The sequence below is a fragment of the Jaculus jaculus genome, chromosome 13 (assembly GCF_020740685.1).
Source record: "Jaculus jaculus isolate mJacJac1 chromosome 13, mJacJac1.mat.Y.cur, whole genome shotgun sequence".
Taxonomy (NCBI): Eukaryota; Metazoa; Chordata; class Mammalia; order Rodentia; family Dipodidae; genus Jaculus; species Jaculus jaculus.
In genome coordinates, this window is record NC_059114.1 from 91413447 (window position 1) to 91434100 (window position 20654).

Genomic DNA, 20654 nt, shown 5'->3' on the forward strand with positions numbered 1-20654 from the left:
GAGAAGAACATAATCTAGAAACTTCCACATAAACTCAGTCAAGCTCAGCTGTTTTCCATTCCGTCCCCCAACCCTGACCGGGCTTCAGGCACAACTGGATTAGCGTTATTAGCTCTCTTCTGCTGTCCTCTCGAGCAATGAGCTTGCGGTTGTGGCAGGTGGAGCTTGCGTCAGTTCGGTTTCTCGGTCTGGAGTCATTGCTATCCTGTGCTATCAGCTGCCCAGTGGGCACTGGGCCGTCCGGACCCCACGCTCTTAGCTTCCCCCGCCCATTGGACTTCCTGAATCCCCTCCATACCCCCTTGTTATGTCACAGGCCTTCTGGCCAGGCCACCCCTGCATGTCTGGTCCTTAGTGCTTTCAGCCTCCTCCGCATCCCACAGGGCTTTCAGGGGCCCCGCTTTATGACTCTGCTCTCACAGAAGCCCTTCAGTTTAAAAGTGGCGCTGGCATGCCTTCTGTGTGGCCCCTCATTCGAGAATGTCACTGTAGGTGTCCCTGACTCTGTCAGCCACTGCTCTGGCCCAAGAAGGGGGCCAGAGGCTCTCAACTCTCCACTCTACCTTCATTCAACAGGAGAGGTTATCATCACCTCACTGAGTCACTCAAGGGGAACCCGGAGTTGTGGTTTAAGCCTCCACAATGCTGTTACATTTCTTTATTTCTTCCCCACACTACCCTCGTCCAGCTTGAAGAATGTATCGAGTCAGGGGAGGGGGAAAATTCTTTCCTGCTTCTAATACCCTTTCAAGTGGACCCCATCTTTTGCCTGGGTGTACACCTTCAGGGAGCTTTCTTGTCCTTTCTGGCAACCACTTCCGAAACCACACAGTGGCCCAACCTTCTGTACAGGAAGAAGCATGGAAACCGAGGGACAGGCGGAGCTCTGGGTTCACTGCTCCCTTGAAGCCCTGCCCCACGCCATGAAAACACACGCGGCCCGTCCCTGACCCAGACAAGAATCCTAGCCACATATGCTTCTTGTGTCGCACTGGATCTGGCCAAGCTGTCCTCGAGACTTTACACTGACATGTCCAGCGGGTCTCCACTCATAGGGTTCAGTGGATCTTTAACTTGGGAGCTTAGCAGAAACTCAAACGGATGATTGCAATGCAAAAGGAATCAAATGAAAACCAGGATTCTTTGGTTAATTCGTAGGGGATTCTATCAACTAAGCGAAGGTGCTCACAGTGTAAACTGCCCTTCTGAGAGACAGAGAGGATAGGGGCCAGACCCACAGACTCGTGGGCTCATGGCCTGGCTGAGGCTTCCTGGAGGTGAGGCCTTGCCTCCTCCTGATCTGTAGGTAGGAATACAGTGGACCTGCTTCACCTGAGACTGAGTGAAACATAGGAGGCGGTTAGAGCAGTGCCTGGGAAGCAGTTGTGTTAGGTGCCAGCTGGAACTTTGATCGTGAGGCCTTCTTTGGGGGGACACCATGCCAGGACCGTTTGTTTCGGAGTCATCTAATGTCTGTGCTGTCCGCCTGCTCCTCGCTCTGCGGCTCCTCCTCCTCTCCCTCCTCTACTTCGCCATGCTCTTTCTGTTTCCCCTTACTCGGAATCCCCCAGCGTCTTATCTTGAGCTCACGGGCCAGTCTTCTCAGGGGCGCCTTACCCGCAGCTGGTTTACCACTCCCTTCCCTGCTGACCCGCGTGGGCCAGGCTGCTGCGTGCCGTGTGCACAGCAGCACGGGGCATCCCGAGGACAGCCCCTCAGTCCCTGTGAATTCTATATACTTGCCCCTGTCTCATCTTGTCATCTTTTCCCATTTGTTTTTGAAGTAGGGTCTCACCACAGCCCAGACTGACCTGGAACTCACTCTACAGCCCCGCACCGGCCTCCAACTCATAGTGACCCTCCTACTTTGGCCTCCTGAGTGCTGGGATTACAGACAGGTCCAGGCTAACTTTTTTTTGACACTTTAAAACATGTATACAGTACATTTTGATCCCATTCCTCCCTTCCCTCTCTTCTTTCCTTTTTTTTTGGATCCACTGAATTAAATTAGGGCTATGTGCATGATCATGGGTGGGGGGACATTTACGAGAAAACGAGGAACTTACCAGCGGCTACATCACTGCACACCAGCTCCCTTTCCTGCAGCAGTAATCAGCTGCCACTAGCAAGGATGGAATCTTGATAGGCTCAGTCTTATGCAGGAAACCACGTCTGCCGCGAACTCATGAGAGTAACGGCCATGGCCTATTGGGAAAACAGCACTCCAGACATCCTCTTCCCATCCTCCCTCTCCCATTCTCACCACCCGTCCTCTGAGAGGTTCACTGAGCCTGGGAGAAGGTGGTTTGGATGGCATGTTCAGGGCAGAGCATACATTAGCTTATTGGTGACCTTGCCAGCTATGCAACTCTGCATTGACCTCTGCCCTTTACACCAATCTATGGGAACAAGCAAATATTTAGAAGGCAGTTTGCTCTGCTGCCCATTTAGCAATGCCGCAGTAGTGAATTCTGTCTACCGCTGTGGTTGTCTGTCTTTGCACTGATGATGACCTACCCGCGCTTTTCTACTGAGGCTCTTGCAGCCCGCGCACGCACACCTTTCTCTCCACCGTGGCGTCACACGTGTTCCCTTGTGCTTCTCACAATTGGGGAATGTTTCCTGCTTCCCAATACTTTTGTCTGTATCATGCCTTCTCCCTTTTACTTATTTATTTATTTACTTATTTGGTGTTTTGTGGGGGGATTTTTTTTTTTTTTTTTTGAGGTAGGGTCTTGCTGTAACCAGGCTGACCTGGAATCAGTCTAATGCTGGCCTGGAACTCACAGCAATCTTACTACCTCAGCCTCCCAAGTGCTGGAATTTAAAGGCATGTGCCACCACGTCCAGCATGTCTTCTCTCTTTTTCGTCCTGGCTGGTGACATGCGGCTTTCTAGTCCTGTCCCCAGACTGGTTGGCTCATACCTTAAGGGCGTTACAGATACTTATCTTTCAATGTCAAGAAAATGTTTGTGAATTTGCAACATTTTTGAACACAATGCAAGTGATCTACCATAAACTAATCTGTACATACCCTAGCACATATAAGGCTGAAATCCTCAAAATTAAAGTTATTTTCTGTGTTTTAACAATTTAAGTATGTAATCCATTGTCTGTTGGTCACCTTTCACTTAGGGAAAATATTTTTTCTTCATATAAAAAAGGTGTGTCTGGATCTCATACATATCAGAGGCCTACATAGTCATTTTTCGTTCATTTTTTTGTTATTATTTTTGTTGTTTCTTCTCAAATCAGTTCCTATCAGGGATGAAAGACTCTCATTGTTCTACAAACACTAAACCTTCTTTCCATCCAAACAGAGGAGGTCATGATAACTGGACTTCCAAAAAGGCTAATGTCTTGGATCATATCAGATATGGCCGGTGTACCTCTGTGTGAAAGGAGAGAGGTCACAAGCAAGGCAGTATTTGGGAGGCTGAGTGCAGAGAATTAGGAGAGACGCCCAAGAGGGACTTGAGGAGCAAAGCATGACAGGGAAAAGAAGCAGACCGCGCAACTGCTCCTGTGCTCAACCACTCCCTTTCCAGAGAGTGTGCCCTTGCTTGCTCTAACTAAACTCATGGCTGCTTGCTAACAAACAAAAAGAAGCAGAGTGTGCTCATGAGAGAGTGAGAGAAGTAACAGAGAGACCGAACTCAGATTCAGGGACACATTTGACTCTGGTGGCCAAGTTACTTAACAAGTTACTTAATGCTCTATCTGAATTTCCTATTGATAAGATGACGATGCAAACGTCCCTGTGGAGAAGAGAATTACAAGAGGTTAAATGTCGAAGCCAAGAGCTGGGCACCTGGAGCGAGGCAGTACTGGACAGGAGGTCACCTCTAGCTACTGTACTTTGGCTGCCAGTACTGTTCCCTGTGTTCTCTTAGAAGGTTAAGAAAATCCCCTCGTCATTACAATTTATTACAGACGTTCACCCTATGATATGTCCATGTTGACCCCACAGTCGGAATGAGATTCTCTATCCTTCCCAGCTTCTCTTTCTAGCATTACAGGTGAGCCCAACCGTGCCTGGGCTGCACAAGCTCAGCTTTCCGGGCCGTTCTGGGTTGAGTGTTGGAGACCCAGAAGGACACATGTAGCAGGGAAGCAGATGTATCCAGGGAAAGACAAGTGCCAGAGTGCGGAGTGGATGCGTGCATGGAAGTGGGGATGTGGTGCCAGGAGAAGCTGTTCCTCCCTGGACAAGTGGTATCAGAACAGGACAGTCAAATCCGATTTGGCAGCTCCCAAGCCTTGATGCCCCCCTCCCAACCGCCCATTTACTGGAGAACCAGCTGTCAAGTAGTCCCGTGCAGCTTGCCTGCCCCTCAGACTTCCTGAGCTGGGTACACGAAAAGGAACAGAGAGAAGCGTGCCTTGCGGGATGAGGGTGATAAGAATTATGGGAATGTGACTTCTAACATAGGATGGGATGAAGTTGTTTGTTTTTTTTTAATCTCATATTTCATGCAGGGCTGGGCTGAGGATGTGGCAGGCATGGCGTATGCCCTACGTTCACTGCCAGAGGGGGCTCCCTGCCTGCCACAGGTGAGAGCCAGCTCTGGGGTGCCTGCCCCATGGGGGGACGGGGGATGGAGAGGGCCTGGTGGGGGAGGGCTGGGGAAAGACTGTCCCTCAGAATCAAAAACCTTATTTCTGAATGTAAGTTTTTCAGATCATAAATGAAACTACAACCAATCAATTTGTCAATTGTTACCTTGCACACTTTTCTCTGGGACACTGCACAATGATATAAAGCATATGAAGTCTACATGCATGTCTGAAAAGCTCAACCTATCTGGATTATGTTAAGGGACTCTAAGTCTGAAGGCTTTGTCTGCCTGGCAATGTGTATGCATTCTATATGACACAGTAGTTGTGTGCCGTTAAAGGCAACAGCTACCAAACCAAAACAAGTCATAAGTCTTACCATATTAATCAAATATTGAGTTATAGTCCTGGAAGGAATATATTTTTGATCTTAATTTTTTAAAATTATAATTTTCTCTCTTGACTCTCAATGTCATGTTTCCTTCTCATTTTTGTGTGTTTCTCTTTATTTATTCTTTCTCATTCAGTAAAGACTTCTTCCTTTGTTTATTTGGCAGCCAATTTCTATGGCCCACCTCCAAATTCAAAGCTCTTTTAAAAAAATCACCCATATATAAACCATCTAACATTCTATATTTCAGTTTTTGGATTTTGTTTTTTCAAGGTAGGGTCTCTCTCTCTAGCCTAGACTGACCTGGAATTCACTCTCTAGTCTCAGTCTGGCCTCGATCTCATTAAGCCTCCCACCTCTGCCTCACAATTGCTGGGATTAAATGTGTGCGCCACCCCACCCAGCTGGTGGTTCTTTTTTTTTTTTATTTCTTTTAATGTCAGTAACCAATTGTGCCAATCCCAAACCCTCCCCGTCATAAAGCATGAATGCACATGCTGCAGTGGCTTTCAGACTCAAGTGCCAAAAACACTGTCACATGAGAAAAGACGTGTGGTTCATGGATTAACCCTGGGATATGTTGAGGGGGGAATCCCACATACAAACGTGTAAGTGCATGTCTAACATACTCACCTGTTCTAACGCTAGGTCTTGCTCATTCAACTATTTTGGCTCCTGTAAACAGCTGTCCGACATCCCTCAGTGATGCTGCCTTGCCGGGTTCCCACCTGCTCCTAATGCCCTTTGCCTTCCCTCTTTTGGCAGTGGTCAGTATATATCCGAGCAGCTGTCCGGAAAGAGAAAGGCCTGCCCATCCTGGTGGAGCTTCTGCGGATAGACAATGACCGCGTAGTGTGCGCAGTGGCCACGGCGCTCCGGAACATGGCCTTGGATGTCAGAAATAAGGAGCTTATCGGTACGTTCTCTAGCCCTTAGTGTGCTAGTGTTCCAATAGACATGCCTCGTTGACTCCGTCCACGCAGCCCACGCGTGGCTTTTCACAGTTCATATTGTGCTGCTCTCCTGCTTTACATCCAGTGCACTTGTGGATCCTTTAGAATTTAGAGGAAAATGTGCTTCGCTGACATTTCTGATCCTTGCTAATCAAAAATGGCCACAGGGCTCAGTGCTTAGTCCTGTCATCCCAAAGTTCTGAATCTGTTTGGCTGCTCGTTTGCTTCCCACATGGCACACTGAGATATTCTGGTAGCACACCTGCTCCACACTTACTTATTTTCATTTATTTTGAGCAAGGCCATACTGGTTCCCTAATTCTGTTTAAAAGGAAATCACTGCCCAAAGACCTGTCAAGAAACTTTTATTAATGAGGCATGAAAGAGGCCATACATTTACCCCACTCTGACTTCACTTATGGACTTCCCTGATGGGTACGGTGCCCAGGAGTGGAATCATGTAATATATGTCCGTTTGTGGCTGGGATATTTTTCTTTTACAATAGTTGTGGTTTTATTATATTTTTATACATTAACAAGTCATAATTGTCCACTTAGGGCACAAAGTAATGTTAGAATGTATGTGTGTACTGTGGAATAATTAAATCAAGCTAGTTAGCATAGACAGCACCTCAAATACGTTTTTTGTTTTAGTTTTACTGAGACAACGTCTTGACCTGCAGCTCATGCTGACCTTGAACTTGAACCTCAGCCTCCCTAGTGCTGTGTCATTGGCCTCTGCCACCACGCTGCAGGGGTCGATACTTACCATTTATTATAGGAAGAACGTTTGAAGCACTGCTCTGGCAGAAATTTTAAGTGTAAAATGTGTGGTTGTTAGTTATGCTGTGTAATAAATCTCAACAATTACCTGCGGTGAGAGTACCCCTACAGACCAACTTGACCCATTCCTCCCAACCTGCAGCTTCAGTGCCGTCATGTCCTCAGTTCTGGGTCTGCTTGTCTTAGATTCTACCTGTAAGTGAGGCCATGCGGCATTTGTCCTTTAGTGCCTGGTTTATGTCTCTTGTTTTTCTTAGTACGATGGCCTCCAGCTCTATTCTTATTGTCACAGATGGTGTAATCTCCTTCTGGTTCAAGCCTTCAGGAGATGTGCATCAAATACTTCACTCTCTTGTCCGTTTTGTCATCACTGAATGCTTAGATTAACTTCGTGACTTGGCTGTTGTGAATGGCATCACACTAAGGCTAAGCAGTGTGAGCATGTATCTTCAAAATACTGACTTCAGAGCTTTTGGATATATACCCAGAAAGGGGATTGCTAGAGTGCACAGCAATTCTGCTACTTTCAAGGGGTGTCATGTGCCTGGGAGAGCAAGAAGTGGGAGCCTCTCTCAGAGAGGACTTCTGAATAGGTGGGAAGATGCAGACCAAGGCTGGTTGATTCTTAGAGAATGATGAACCCATAGACACCAGCATGGCACAAGACCTCACAACCCTGAGTCCCATGGATAACCATTTGGAGTTGAGGAAATGACAGGGGTTCACTCAGGCTTCCTAGGATGGTTGGCTGGTTTACAGGTGTAAGCCAGATGTACTAACAGTGACCAGTGTCAGTAGGTGTCATCTGGAACCTGAGCAGCAGCGTGTGTGAGCCAAGGTGCAGCTTTGTTGTGGCACCTGGCACATAGGGAGGAGTGAGATAGATATAAGTGCCCCAAATTGGCAAGACTGTATTCATGGGACAACCTGGCATGATATGGCAAACGTCACAATACAGAAACCAGGCGCTACGTCTCCTGCCCTTTCACAGCACCTGTCAGGTCCTCCAATGGCGACCTAAGTCTTTGCAGGTTTATGGCTATTTATCTGTTCGTCATAAAACCAGGCTTAATATCTCTGCCTCATAAATGTGATGACTCGTGATGCTTGCAGCATATCCTAAGGGAGGAAGAAAACTTGCAGATTAGTGTTAATACTTTTAGTTTGGGTTTAATTTAACATTTGGGAGTTTGTGATATTTTCTAAACTTGAACTAAGCCATTGGTTCAGCAGGTAAGAGTGCTGTGTTTGGGTATATGTACACTTTCTCGTGAGCAGCTATTTCAAAAAGGACCAGCACTTTGGCTTTCAATGAAGGTCTATCTCTTTTGTGTCATGTGCAGAGGGAAAAAAATCAATAGCTAATCAGTCTACTGTCTGGATACTAACTACGAAGTGTTGTGCGTTTGCACGTTTTATTTCTTTGGGTGGATTAAAATATAACAAAATAGTGAACTATTGATTGGCTTCCTGGATCCTGGGCATCTCTCCTTTCTCCTAAACCAGTTGCCGAGTGCTCATCCTGGGAAGGAACATCTGAAACTCCACATCGCCAGTGTTAAATTAAGCCTTTACTATCAAATGTTACCAAGTAGGAAATGGAAGCAGTCACTCAGACACAGAAGTGAAAATATCTAGGCCACGGGTTTTATGGAAGCGATGACTTTTGTGAAGAATAAGTTTAAGGAAGGAGGGATTTATTTCTGCTTACAATTCAAGTGGGTGGAGGCCCAGGTGTCAGGAAGTGCATGCGAGCAGGCGCATGAGTGGTCGCCAGTCCACAGGGAGAAAACAGAAAGTAATGAATGGCAGTGTTCAGCTAGCTTTTTACGTAGTCCAAGACACAAGTTCATGGAATGGCAATGCCTACAGTTAAAGTGGGTCCTCCAAGATCAGTTAACATAATCTAGAAAACTCTACACAGACATTCCCAGGATGTGTTTCCATGATGATCCTAAATCTTGTCAAGTTGACAAGCACATGTTAACCTTTACAGGATTCATGACTTTGAAGGCCACTATATTCTGATTATTCCCAAACAGATATCAGTTATAAGTCCAGATCATAGGTCCAACTGTCTGCTTAACCTCACCATTTGGAGGTCTGAGAGGCATCTCAAATATCGCATGCTTACAACTGAGTTCCCCACACACCTGGTGCTTCTGCATTTCTACCCAAGACAGCAAGTAGCTAGCTGTTCTGCTATGGCCCAGGACAAACACCGTGGAATCTTCCAGCCCATTTTCTTATCCAGCCTATCAACAAACCAGTTCTTCCTTCTGAGTTTTTTCAAGATAGACATAAACTGTATGGATTTATCCCTAGTCCAGAACTCTAATCTCTACCATTTTTTCCTACCTACTCACTACTCACCATGGTGGGGCTATTGAAATATTTATCAGAGCCTGTCATTTCTCTACCTCAACCAATATTTCGAACTAAAATCAAGTGTAAAACAAATATATCTCCGTAAGACCTATCTCTCTGTCACCTCTCCAAACTCTCCATTCTTGGGCACTAGTTCTTCCCTTACTATGTGTGTCAAAGTCGGGCCTCTTTTGTTTTCTTTTCAAGACTAGGTCTCTTGTATCCCATGCTGGCCTTGAACTTGCTATGTAGCCAAGGATGACCTTAAACTTCTGATCTTCTTTCTTGTACTTCCCAAGTGACTATGCTGTTTCCAGTGCTAGAAAGTCTCTTCCTTCACTGTCCAAACACTAGCCATCTCCTCAGACACATGCAACTTTCCCAAGAGAAACTGCTAGACATCAGACTTTAAGCTAGTTCCCTTCGGCTTCTCCCTGTGGCACCTCCAGTTTTTCTATGTTAGGATGGCATGATGGTGATGTGGATTCAGAGACTATGCCTTGCATTTTGAGTTTTCATCTGTTCCCAGATGAGTGAGGTGCAGTTTGGTCCTCTGTCTTGACACAGTGTCAGCAGCAGCCGCTCCCAGTCAGCCATGGCGTCACAGGGAAAATAACCTGTTTTCTTCAGTCTGCTGTGTTGCTAAGGAGCAAAAGCTTTGTCTTATTTACTAATTGATCCCAAGTACCTGAATCTGTGTTGACCCATAATAGGGACTTAACATTTTCTGACTGAATTACTGAACTCTATTTTCCTGTCTCACTTTCGCCTTAAAATTAATAACAGATCATCAAAACATTAAGTAAATAAATTAAATAAAACACTATCAACTACAGAAAAAGACTTTATGCTAATGACTAAGTAAAACAGCCATTCCTTTCATTCTTAAAAGGAACTCAAAATTTTAGAAGGAGTCCAGCTTTTTCCATCACTGGTTCTGGAACTTCCGTGTAAACTATAACTGTCCTTGGATGTTTCTCTTAATTGGGGGCAAGGGTGGGGAGAAGACGCATTTGCAGTCAAGGGCAGGGTCTTCTTCCTGGGCTCCGTTATCAGGAGCCTGCAAGGAAGCTCTTGTGCAGTAGTCGTCGTCCCCACTCGGCCGGCCGAGACGCACACAGCACCAACAGCAGTGTCATGCTCTGCCCTCCCTTATCTTCCTTCCCATTTGGGCTGTTTCCATGGTTATGTGTATGTGTCTCTGTAAACTGGTGATGAGTGTGCTATAGATAGACCCTTGTGTTCGTCTTAATGATGAAGCACAGCATCCGAGGTTAAGTCACATCCATACATTCCTTTGCAATCTTCAAAAATGTTAATTATCCTTCAGAGAGGGAAAGTTGTGGAAAAAAAAGAATTCTAATAATTAGTTTCAGTGAAAAAGGACCAACAATCTTGCATTCCTTCAGCAAGTTTCACAAAATCCCACCCATTTCAGCAATAGGACAGTTCTTAGAGAAGATGGATTTTTTTAATTTTTAATTTTTTGTTATATTTAGTTTACCCAAACCCACACCTTCTGCCAACAAACAAAAATACAACAAAACAAAAGCCTTAAGGCATAAGTGAACTTGTACCTGCTGGCCTGCCATCCATTCAAAGCCATCCCCAAAGCTCTGCATTGTGTGATTTTTATCCTTTAGTTGACTTATAAATTTTTCATGTGTGCACTGCACCCTCTGGAAGTGACATAAGAATCAGGGAGGGATCTGACTCGGGTTAGGATTGTGACTGTGATTATGTTTCATACTTCCTGGCACTTTTCTATGCCCAGATTTGCTGAATGAGGCAAAGGCGAATGTAGAGAGGGTTTGGGAAACTACAAGTAAAAACATGTAGGGGTGCAGAGGTCACCTGCTTTGTCCTTTTTCCACAGTATCCAAAAGCACAAGAATCACAGCTCAGATCCACACCTCTAAGCAGGCTGCTCCTCTTTCCACATGGGAAAAACTTCGAGATTGGGGGGGGAAATAATACCGCTTTCTAGATGTGACTCCACTGCTCCAAAATCCTATGCTGGCAGGACCCCTGCATGCCCGCAGGAGTGCTGGCAAAGCCCAAGGAACACTTTTCTCCACTTGCCTGGGCAGCCCTTTGTGACAGACAGGCTGGGCTAGTTTGCTATGCGCACCCTCCAGCTCCCTTGAGGGTCAGCCTGCGTGACGGGAACAATATGCACCACTGTATCAGTCTGGCCTTTCCCGTTTTCCACGATCCTTTTGTCTTCCCATCTGTGATCTGCCGGATGCTCCGCATCCTGTGGTCCACCCCATTGCGACGACCTATAAAAGTCCTTCTTTCACTGATCCTCCTCTACACTCATGTTATGTAAACCATGCTTGCCATTTGATTAACCTTCTTTTTACTTGGTCAGTTATCTGAGCTTTCATCTAGCTTCCTCTCTTCCTGCCCCAGTCTGAAAGGGGGAACCAGACAAGATCTGGATTTTTCATGGATCAGAAGGAAGCTATTTCATACCATGTCTTCCTAAGAGATGGAGAGAAAAGTTCCATCTGCGTAGGAATGGGTACCTCATCCTTCCACAGCTGTAAAGTCAGGAGGACTGTAAGGATCGCTTCTTATCAGTGAGTGAATTGCCACTTACATAGTGGATCCATTGCCAGTCATCTCTCGCACTGAGGTCTCAGACCATCCCTTCTTTTCATCTGTGGAGTCAGTGAGTGCAAAAAGAGCCATCCCTTCTATATTTGTTTTCTTGCCCCATTTTTTAAAACTCAAGCAAAAGATTTTACCCAGCTACTCTAAATACTGTGTATAGAAAATTCTGGGAGTATTTCAAGACTAACATAAGATGTTGTGAACTTATTTGAAAATAGTGACTAAATAAGGAAAGAATGTTACCCATAAAGTGACAGTCTCCTCCCCCCATACTAGAACTTTCTGAGTGGTAAATGAGTTTTCCTCTGGAGAACTGGAGTGATGTCAGGGGAAAGAGGGCACCTTGCTTGAGTCAATACTGTCCTGGAGAGTTTTGTAACATTCCATTTCGTTTGCTGATCTGACTTGAAAGGTCAGTGTGCCTGTGGGGCGAGAGGCCTGGGATACCTACCTTCATGCAAACTTTGACGTACAAACTGTGCAGACTGCTCATAAATTCTGCAGCTTATGATGAAATCACATCCTAGACCCTCTCCTGTGTTCAGCATGTTGTGTTGCACACATTGCCTCCTGGTCAAATTGGAGAACAGAGAGCTCTGAAATTTATAGACTCCTCTCAGTTAGCATAGGTACACGTGATTGTTTTCCTCACACCCTGACAACTGGCAAAATCTGCTGGGGTGCATCCTCCCACGGTGGGAAGCCAACCACGAGCACCACTCCCCCCACAGCACCACAGAGCTCGCTGCGTCTCTGCTCCTGACGCTGAGAAAGACTTACATTCTGGAAACCCAGGGAGTCTATATGCTATTTTTATTCCTGGGAATGAATGAACTTCACTTTATTAAGTGGATATGAAGGAACTTTAGAAAGCTGGCTTCTCTGCTTTTCAAAACATGCTCTTCAGCCCTGGGCAGATGTTGTTTTAATTAAAACACATGCAATTTCAATTAGTATTTTAAGAAGCAACCCGGTTTCCCAAACAAGGTGATTTCTGAGAGCACTCTCTTCTGGCTTATGAGCCAAATCCTAGCAGAAGGAAAGCTCTGTACTTTGGCCAAAACTTTGCATCTTGATATGTGCTATGGTGCTTTTCTCCTGGCCCACACAACCTAATCTCCTGAAGGCTGCGTTCCCTCTCAGTGAAGCCATAAGGTCTTTGTTAATTATGTGTGGACATCTCCTGGGAAATACTGGCGGCTGGGTCTGGCAGATAAGAATTCCGTGGAAGGGGAGTTGTAAGTAAATCAAAGAACCTAAATTTATTGTATTAACAGGACTTTAATGTGTCATTCCTTGGAAATACTCTGTATAGGGAAAAGAAAAAAAAAATTGAGAAACTTCTAGTTGGTTCCAATCCAGAACTTCAGCTAAAGACTTCAGAGAAGAGAAGCAGAGAGAGAGAGAGAGAGAGAGAGAGAGAGAAGGAGAAGAGGCAGAGGTAAAGGCAGAGATAGAGCTAATACACTAGGGATGATCAAGAGAAGCCGGGCAGAGAAGAGACAGGGAGAACGCTTGTCTTCGACTGTTTAGGCATTCGTTGTATGTGTGGCTGAAGAACTTAAAGAAAATATTTACAGAAGAGGAGGCATGGGGTATGAAAGGGCTCTCTTCAGAGAGATGCCCGTGCACTGCGCTGGTTTAAGCTAGGAATCGTAGCATTGCAACCCTGACACTGAAGGTGGTTCCCTACTGAAGAGAGACAGAGGAGAAACCCCTGCATTCCTCACCCCGAGTTTAAGTTACGCGTCAAAAAGAAAACTTATCACGTCTGGATAATTTAAAATTAGAAAATAGGAGCACACACCTTTAATCCTAGCACTGGGGAGGCAGAGGTATGAGGATTGCCCACCCTGAGACTCATAGTGAATTACAGGTCAGCCTGGGCTAGAGTGGGACCCTACCTTGAAAAACAAAAACAAAAACAGAAAGAAAGAAAGAAAGGAAGAAAGAAAGAAAGAACAAAAGAAAGAAAGAAGAAAGAAAATGAAAGAAAGGGAAAGTAAAGGAAATAGAATATAGGGGCTGGAAAGATCTCAGTGGTCAAGATATTTGCCTGTAAAGCCTAATGACCCTGGTTCAATTCCCCAGTACCCGTGTAAAGCCAGTTGCACAAGGGGGCGCATGCATCTGGAGTTCATTTGCAGTGGCTAGAGGCTCTGGTACAACTTTTCTCTCTCTGTCTCTCTCTCTCTCTCTCTCCCCATCTCTCTCTTTCTTCCTTTTCTCTCTCTGCTTGCAAATAAATAAATAAAATATATAAAAATAAAAAATATAACTTTAGCAAGATGGTGTCCTTAAAATATGTTCTCTTTAAAGTATGGACTGCCGCCTTCTCCCATTTACACACACAGAGGATGGGTGCTTAATCATGTGGGAAGAAAATGTTAATTTTATTCTCTAACTAAAATAATGAAAAACACTTTATTAAGGATGATCTCTTTTTCTCCCACGCTAGCTCATGTTTCATTCTCTTTCCCGTGCTGGATCTCGAGGAGGTCATGGAGCCTGTGAGCACAGACAGACAGACAGACATCGCTGGCCCGGGTTTCTGCCCAGGAGGCCACGTTAAGAGGTAGGCAGAGAAGGCAGGTGCTGCAGAGAAGAGCAAACACCCGGGAGGAAGGACGCATTAGACTCCAGGCGAGAGGTCAGCGAGGAAAGAAGCCGGAGGCTGAGCGAGGCAGCCCTATGGCGTCTGGGTAGCTTAGGGCCAGGAAAGGTGCTGGTCTGAGACACAGCACAGGCAGCAAGACCAGATGCTCCGCTTAAACCCGAAGTGCAGAGAGGAAAGTTCTTCCAGGGAGGCATCAAAGGACCCTGAGTAAGAGGAGACGGGAGGAAACAAATTGAGAAATTCCATGCAGCGCCTCCTCAGAAATTTCCTCAAAGCCACTAGAAGAAACTTTGAAGCCTTTCTTCTCTTATACCCTACAAAGTCTGTGAAAGTTTACTGCGTGAAAGAAAAGCCCATTTCTATCTAAAATGTTCCCATTCAGCTTCGTTTTCTATAATCACTTTAAGTCAGGTCAGGTGAAACGAGAGGCTTGGAAGACGACAGTGAATGAGAAGACGAGAGGCTGAGTTCCTAAAACCCACTGAACCCCGGCTGTGTGTCCTTCCTCTTGATTTGGGCAACCGGGCCGAGGACAGCATGGCCCGACGCAGACAGCGGCCCGTGTGCCGGGCTCATTTTAATTAGAAACCCTGACATTGCGACTCTGGCACTGAAGGTGATTCAGGGCTCAAGACAGACTAGAGGGGAAACCCCCTGCGTTCCTCATCTTGAGACTTGAACGGTTTAATTTGCTTGTCAAAAAGAAAAGTTACAGCTATGAAATAGGAAGCCATGGCATAAGATTTTTAATTAAGTTCACAGACAAATATACGCAGTGTCTGTGTGAGCTAGGCCCAATTTAACAGTGACCTTATCACTCTTAATGTGGTAGAAACTCAGTAGTCTTAAGTTTCAAGTCATCATTAACTTTAACTTTCAAATTCTAAGGCAAATCCTAGTGTTCTATTTGCTCAAATGAATCAAAAAATTTGTTTTCTTGTCTGCCTTTTTTTCACCCCATGCAGACTGTGGTGGTTTTTAGTGGTGGACTTATGGGTATCACAGCCAGTTTCCTCTTGCCAGTGTTTGGCACACTCTCCTGTCCCTGTTGTCCACTTGATGTTGGCCAGGGAGTGATGTCCATCCTCTGTTCATGCCATCATTTTCCCCTGCCATTGTGGAACTTCCCAGAGCCTGTAAGCCAAAATAAACCTTTTTTCCCATAAGCTACTCTTGGGTGATTTCTGCCAACAATGTGAACCTGACTGCAACACAGACAAATCCATCACTTCTTGTTTCTATTTCTCCAGGGAATTTCTTGAATTCTCCTCATCAGTCCTGTGTGCATTTTCTTAATTCTTCATATGTCTTGTTATTGTATATAAGACATTTTGTGTTAAGATAATATACTGAATTAAATAATTCCTTCATTTTTCCAACAAAAAAGTGAATAGCCTATTTCTTCTAGTCAGTTGCTATAGTAGAGGGCTAGATTAATACACTGTATATTTTAGCCACATTTTTGCTTAAATGTTAAATTTAGTTTAGTCACAATTTTGGTTAAATTCCATTTAGCACTGAGGTCCAGTGTTTCAAGAGTCTGTAACCGTAAGTTGAGCTTGCAAGCTGGGCACCTATGGGTTCTAGATGTGCATACAGCATCTCTGGGCATTGCAGTCCAGCCTCCACCTTCCTGGACTGTTAGATACCGCCTGTCTCTCCCCCTTGCCCTCCTTATCCCCTACTCTCTTCCCCTCTGTATCGTAAAATTCAGCAGGCAGCTATCTGGATGGATGCATTGCCTGCGTTTTCTGTAATAAGTAATATTAAGTAATATTGCTCCCATGTCTTCCCCATCCGCAGCACTCCCCTTTCCCAAGGGCCCAGCCTTCCTCCCCATGGGGCCACTGTCCCGCCGCCTCTGCTCATAGCGCCCCACTCCACCTTCACCAGGTCAGCTCTCTCCTCATCTCTCCTCCATTCCCTTGTCTGTCTTGTTCTTACCCATCTTCCAGACAATCTGATAAGAACTCTAGCTTTCGCTCTATCTGAACACTTCCGTGAGCAACATTTATGTAAGTCCCTAAGAGCGGGTCCAACGGGGTCAGTTCTTAAGAGCAGGAAGCAAATGTGCTCCTCCACGTACACCGTCCACACCTCTGCTGCAGGCCTGACCGCCTCGCGCTGTGAGCCGTGACGACGGGCGCGGGTCTGCAGCTCCCGCCCGAGAGCCTGAGCCTCAGGGTCCGAACAGCGCCTTCCTGGGCGTGCTGCTGCGACACGGCGCAGGGCCCTTCTGGCGTCCGGAGACACTTCTTCACCACTGAACGCACACTAAGGTGCAGTCATAATATTGTGGCTTTATAAGCTGAGCTCTTATTGTCATATGTAAATCTTATTTTTTAAAATTGGTGTTCAGCTGTAATCTGCATCACAGCTTCTTTTCCACTCACCCTCTTGTTTTCTCTTGAATCTCTCACCACCTTATCTCTAAAAATAGAACTACATAGCTTAATGCATATTATGCAAGCCAGAAGTACTTTTTTTCAGAATGTGTTTCTTTTTTTTTTTTTTTTTTTTTTTTTGGTTTTTCGAGGTAGGGTCTCACTGTAGCCCAGACTGACCTGGAATTCACTATGGAGTCTCAGGGTGGCCTCGAACTCACAATCCTCCCACCTCTGCCTCCTGAGTGCTGGGATTAAAGGCGTGCGCCACCACGCCCGGCCAGAATGTGTTTCTTAACCTTGGCTATACATTGGATCATGGAGCCCGTGCTCAAAAATCTCAGATTTTAAGACTTCCTGATGGGCTGGAGAGATGGCCTGGCAGTTAAGATACCTGCCTGAAAAGCCAAAGGATCCAGACTTGAATCTCCAGGACCTGTGTAAGCCAGATGTATCTGGAGTTTGTTTGCAGTGCTAGAGACACTGGCATGTTCTCTCTCTCTTTCTTTCTCTCTCCCAAATAAATAAATAAAATATTGAAATAAAAAGACTTCCTGGAGCTGGAGAGATGGCTTAGCGGTTAAATGTTGCCTGTGAAGTCTAAGGATCCCTGTTTGAGGCTTGATTCCCTAGGACCACATAAGCCAGATGCACAAGGGGGCGCACGCATCTGGAGTTTGTTTGCAGTGGCTGGAAGCCCTGGCATGCCCATTCTCTCTCTCTCTCTATCTGCCTCTTTCTCTCTCTGTCTGTTGCTCTGAAATATGTAAATAAACAAACAAAAGACTTCCTAAGGGATTCTAAAATTCTAAAACATAGTAGAGAACTATGGATTTATATTCTGTTAAGTCCATCATAGATAAAAAAAAAAAAACAGCCTGCTCATCTCCTAAAAAGAAGTCTTCTTTGAAATTTAAAATACTTTTAATAATTAAAGTTTAAACTTAAGTATTTTCCTGTGACACAGGCATTTGATCAGGAAAAAATAAACAAGAAATTTTCTTCAGAAATTAAACATATTCAACTTCCTCCTTATATCATTTCATGTAATGGTAATTATTTCTAATTGAACTGTCAGTATTGCTTCTAATGGGGGCCATCCTTAGACCCCAAACAAAGCTCAATGTGCTGCTGATATATACAGATGCAGTAGCCATACCGAGAGGGCATGAGTCCCTTGTTTTGGTATGATCTTTCATAACCCATTCTTAAATGAAGACTTCACAAATCTCTTCAGTTAGAAAGGGTTCTATCTTCACATTTCCACTTAATAAAACCTCTGATATTCATGAACAAATTTAATCAAGAGGACATGCTAAAAGAAGGGGCTGAAAACATAACCATCAGTGTTGCACTGACGACAGTGTGCAGGGCTAGCAAACAAGGGTGGCTTCTGTCTCTTGGTGGGGGGCTCAGGATTCCGGGTTCCTCCCCACTCAGGACCAGTAGGTGGCCGGCGCGGTTAGCTCAGGGGCTGAGCGCGGCGCTCTGCTCCCAGCAACCACTCTCGCTCATAAGCTGCAGTGCCAGAGGGAGTGCCTGGACGCGACTTGAAGGCCAAGCTTCCAGATCTAGACATGAGGCTTCCTTGAAGTTGTTTCCTACTGGAGCGAGGTTTCATTAAGTAAAGAATGACCTCAGGCTCCTTTGAGCTAGCAAATGAGAAGAGAAATAAAGAGAAAACAATGATATGCATACTTTGACGTATGACCCAGCCTTGACTAGTTAAAAAAAAAAAATGCCAGAGTACTGGAATTACATTTTTATGAGCTACTTTGTTAATTTATTTTTTTTTCAAATTTTATTTAAGAGAGTGGAAGAGGCAGATATACAGAGAGAAAGACAGAGAAAATGGGTGCACTAGGGTCTTCAGCTGCTGCAGATGACTTCCAGACGCATGTGCCAACATGTGCATCTGGCTTATGTGGGTCCTGGGGAATCAAACCTGGGTCATTAGGCTTTGCAGGCTTGCGCCTTAACCACTAAGCCATCTAGCTAGCCCAAGCTACTTTTTATAGTAAAAGGTGCCTCTCACTTCTGAAATGCACTTGTCCCTGACGTTTTCAGGGGATTCTATAAAGACCCCTAAGGATACCAAAATCCATGGTTGCTTGAGTCTCACATACAATGGCACAGTACTTACATGGCGCCTATGCGCATGCTCCTATAAGCCTCACCTCTCCTCGCGATTACTCTCATAACAAATGCTTATGAACGCTCTGTGTATCATGCTTTTGTACTGTTTAGGGAATGATGCAAGAAAAAGGGTTTCAACATGTTCATTGCAGGTATGGTTGTTTTTTAAAATATTTTCGGCCTTCACTTATTTTATCTTCAAACATGGATAGCCTCTAGGACTTGGTGTGAAGGTTACCTCAGACTATGGGAGAATTGAATTGATTCCTTTGGCGGTCAAATCGCCGACCCCGCGTTGGGGGAAGATTGCTAACCTGCTAAAGAAGGACGGATGTTAGGGACAGGCAAGGAGCAGTTCTCCTGTGTGCACCGCACGCTCCCCAGGTGGCCTGGCTCTGCCCAGCCCAGAGCTAAGTGCCGCCGCCCACGGCAGCCCACGCACCCAGAGCAGCAGTGCCGGAGCTGCTCTCCCTTCTCACTGGTTCTCACGTCGGTCCACGCTGGGAGAGAAGAGCTGAGAACAGGAGACGACAGGCAAGGCTGTTGCTGAATGAACAAGATTTTGTTTCTAAAGCATCTTCTCGGGGAAACAGAGGCAGCGCTTTCCAGAACAGGAAAGGCTTGAGCTGCGCGCACCGGCCTCTCCAGGCAGAAGGGCTCCCGCGGCATCCCTAAGTGTAAACCTCTGACTTACTACTCTGGAGTGGACAGTAACGATCTCAGCACGACACACTAGGAACAAAGACCATTCTGTAAGTCAGTGTGCACTGTTCCATGAAACCCACTATAAGTGGGTAAGTAATATATGCGGACATGAGACTTCACCCATAGCAAGGAGACACAAATGGTTATGAACCAGGGCCTGAATAGAAGACCAGAGTGTTGAGCTTTATTTAAAGTTTTTGCATAGCTATTTACTTATACATACATGCTTCACATTTTTTCTGAATTAAAAAAATGTTATTATCAACTTCCATGATTGTAAACAATATCCTATAGTAATGCCCTGCCTCCCCCCACTTTCCCCTTTGAAACTCTTAGTCTCCATCTTATCCCCTCCCCCTCTCAATCAACCTCTCTTTTATTTTGATGTCATCATCTTTTCCTCCTATTAAGATTGTCTTGTGTAGGTAGTGTCAGGCACGGTGAGATCATGGATATCGAGGCCATTTTCTGTTTGAGGGAGCACGTTGTAAGGAGTCCTACCCTTCCTTTGGCTCTTACATTCCTTTCAGCCACCTCTTCCACAATGGACCCTGAGCCATGGAACATGTGATAGAGATGTTGCAGTGCTGAGCACTCCTCTGTCACTTCTTCCCAGAACCATGGTGCCTTCTGAGTCATCCCAAGGCCACTGCCATCTAAAAAGAGAGGTTTCTCTACCAAAAGTGAGAGTAACATTAATATATGGGCATGAACATTAAGAGAAGTGTTTACTGGGCAGTGTGATGAGCATTGCATATACATTTAGCCCAACAGCAGCAGATGTTACACCCCTAGTTCTCATGACTACCCCTGTTGTAGGTTTTCAGTATCAGGGTTATATTCCCTCCCATGGAGCAGGCCTCCAGTCCTTAGAGGGCAGTTGGTTTCCACCATGACAGATGTGCCTCTATTGCACACGTTGGCTCATTTGGCCTGGCTGGCCCAATATAAGGCTTGCAGAGTCCACTGTTGAGTATCTTCATTGGTGATTTCTCTCTTTCTCCCATTGAACTGCATGCAGTGTGGCTTTTTCCAGCTTTCTGCTAGCTGGTCTACATGGAGGAGGTTATCAGCTCAGTTCCAGCAAGATCATACTTCACATTTTAACTTTAAATTATTACCAAGAAAATAGCTTCCTGTG

At 45.4% G+C, this 20654-nt stretch overlaps 1 protein-coding gene across 4 annotated transcripts in view; it reads left to right on the forward strand.

Moving 5' to 3' along the window:
* Positions 1-20654, forward strand: part of Ctnnd2 (catenin delta 2) — a 954874-nt gene that overhangs the window by 848042 nt on the left and 86178 nt on the right. For 2 of the 4 annotated variants that reach the window (XM_045132307.1, XM_012947488.2), the window contains 2 exons: positions 4481-4555; positions 5715-5865. In XM_045132307.1, the coding sequence (XP_044988242.1) occupies positions 4481-4555; positions 5715-5865 (226 nt within the window). The remainder of the gene's footprint in view (positions 1-4480; positions 4556-5714; positions 5866-20654) is intronic. The other 2 variants (XM_045132308.1, XM_045132309.1) reach the window with 1 other exon arrangement.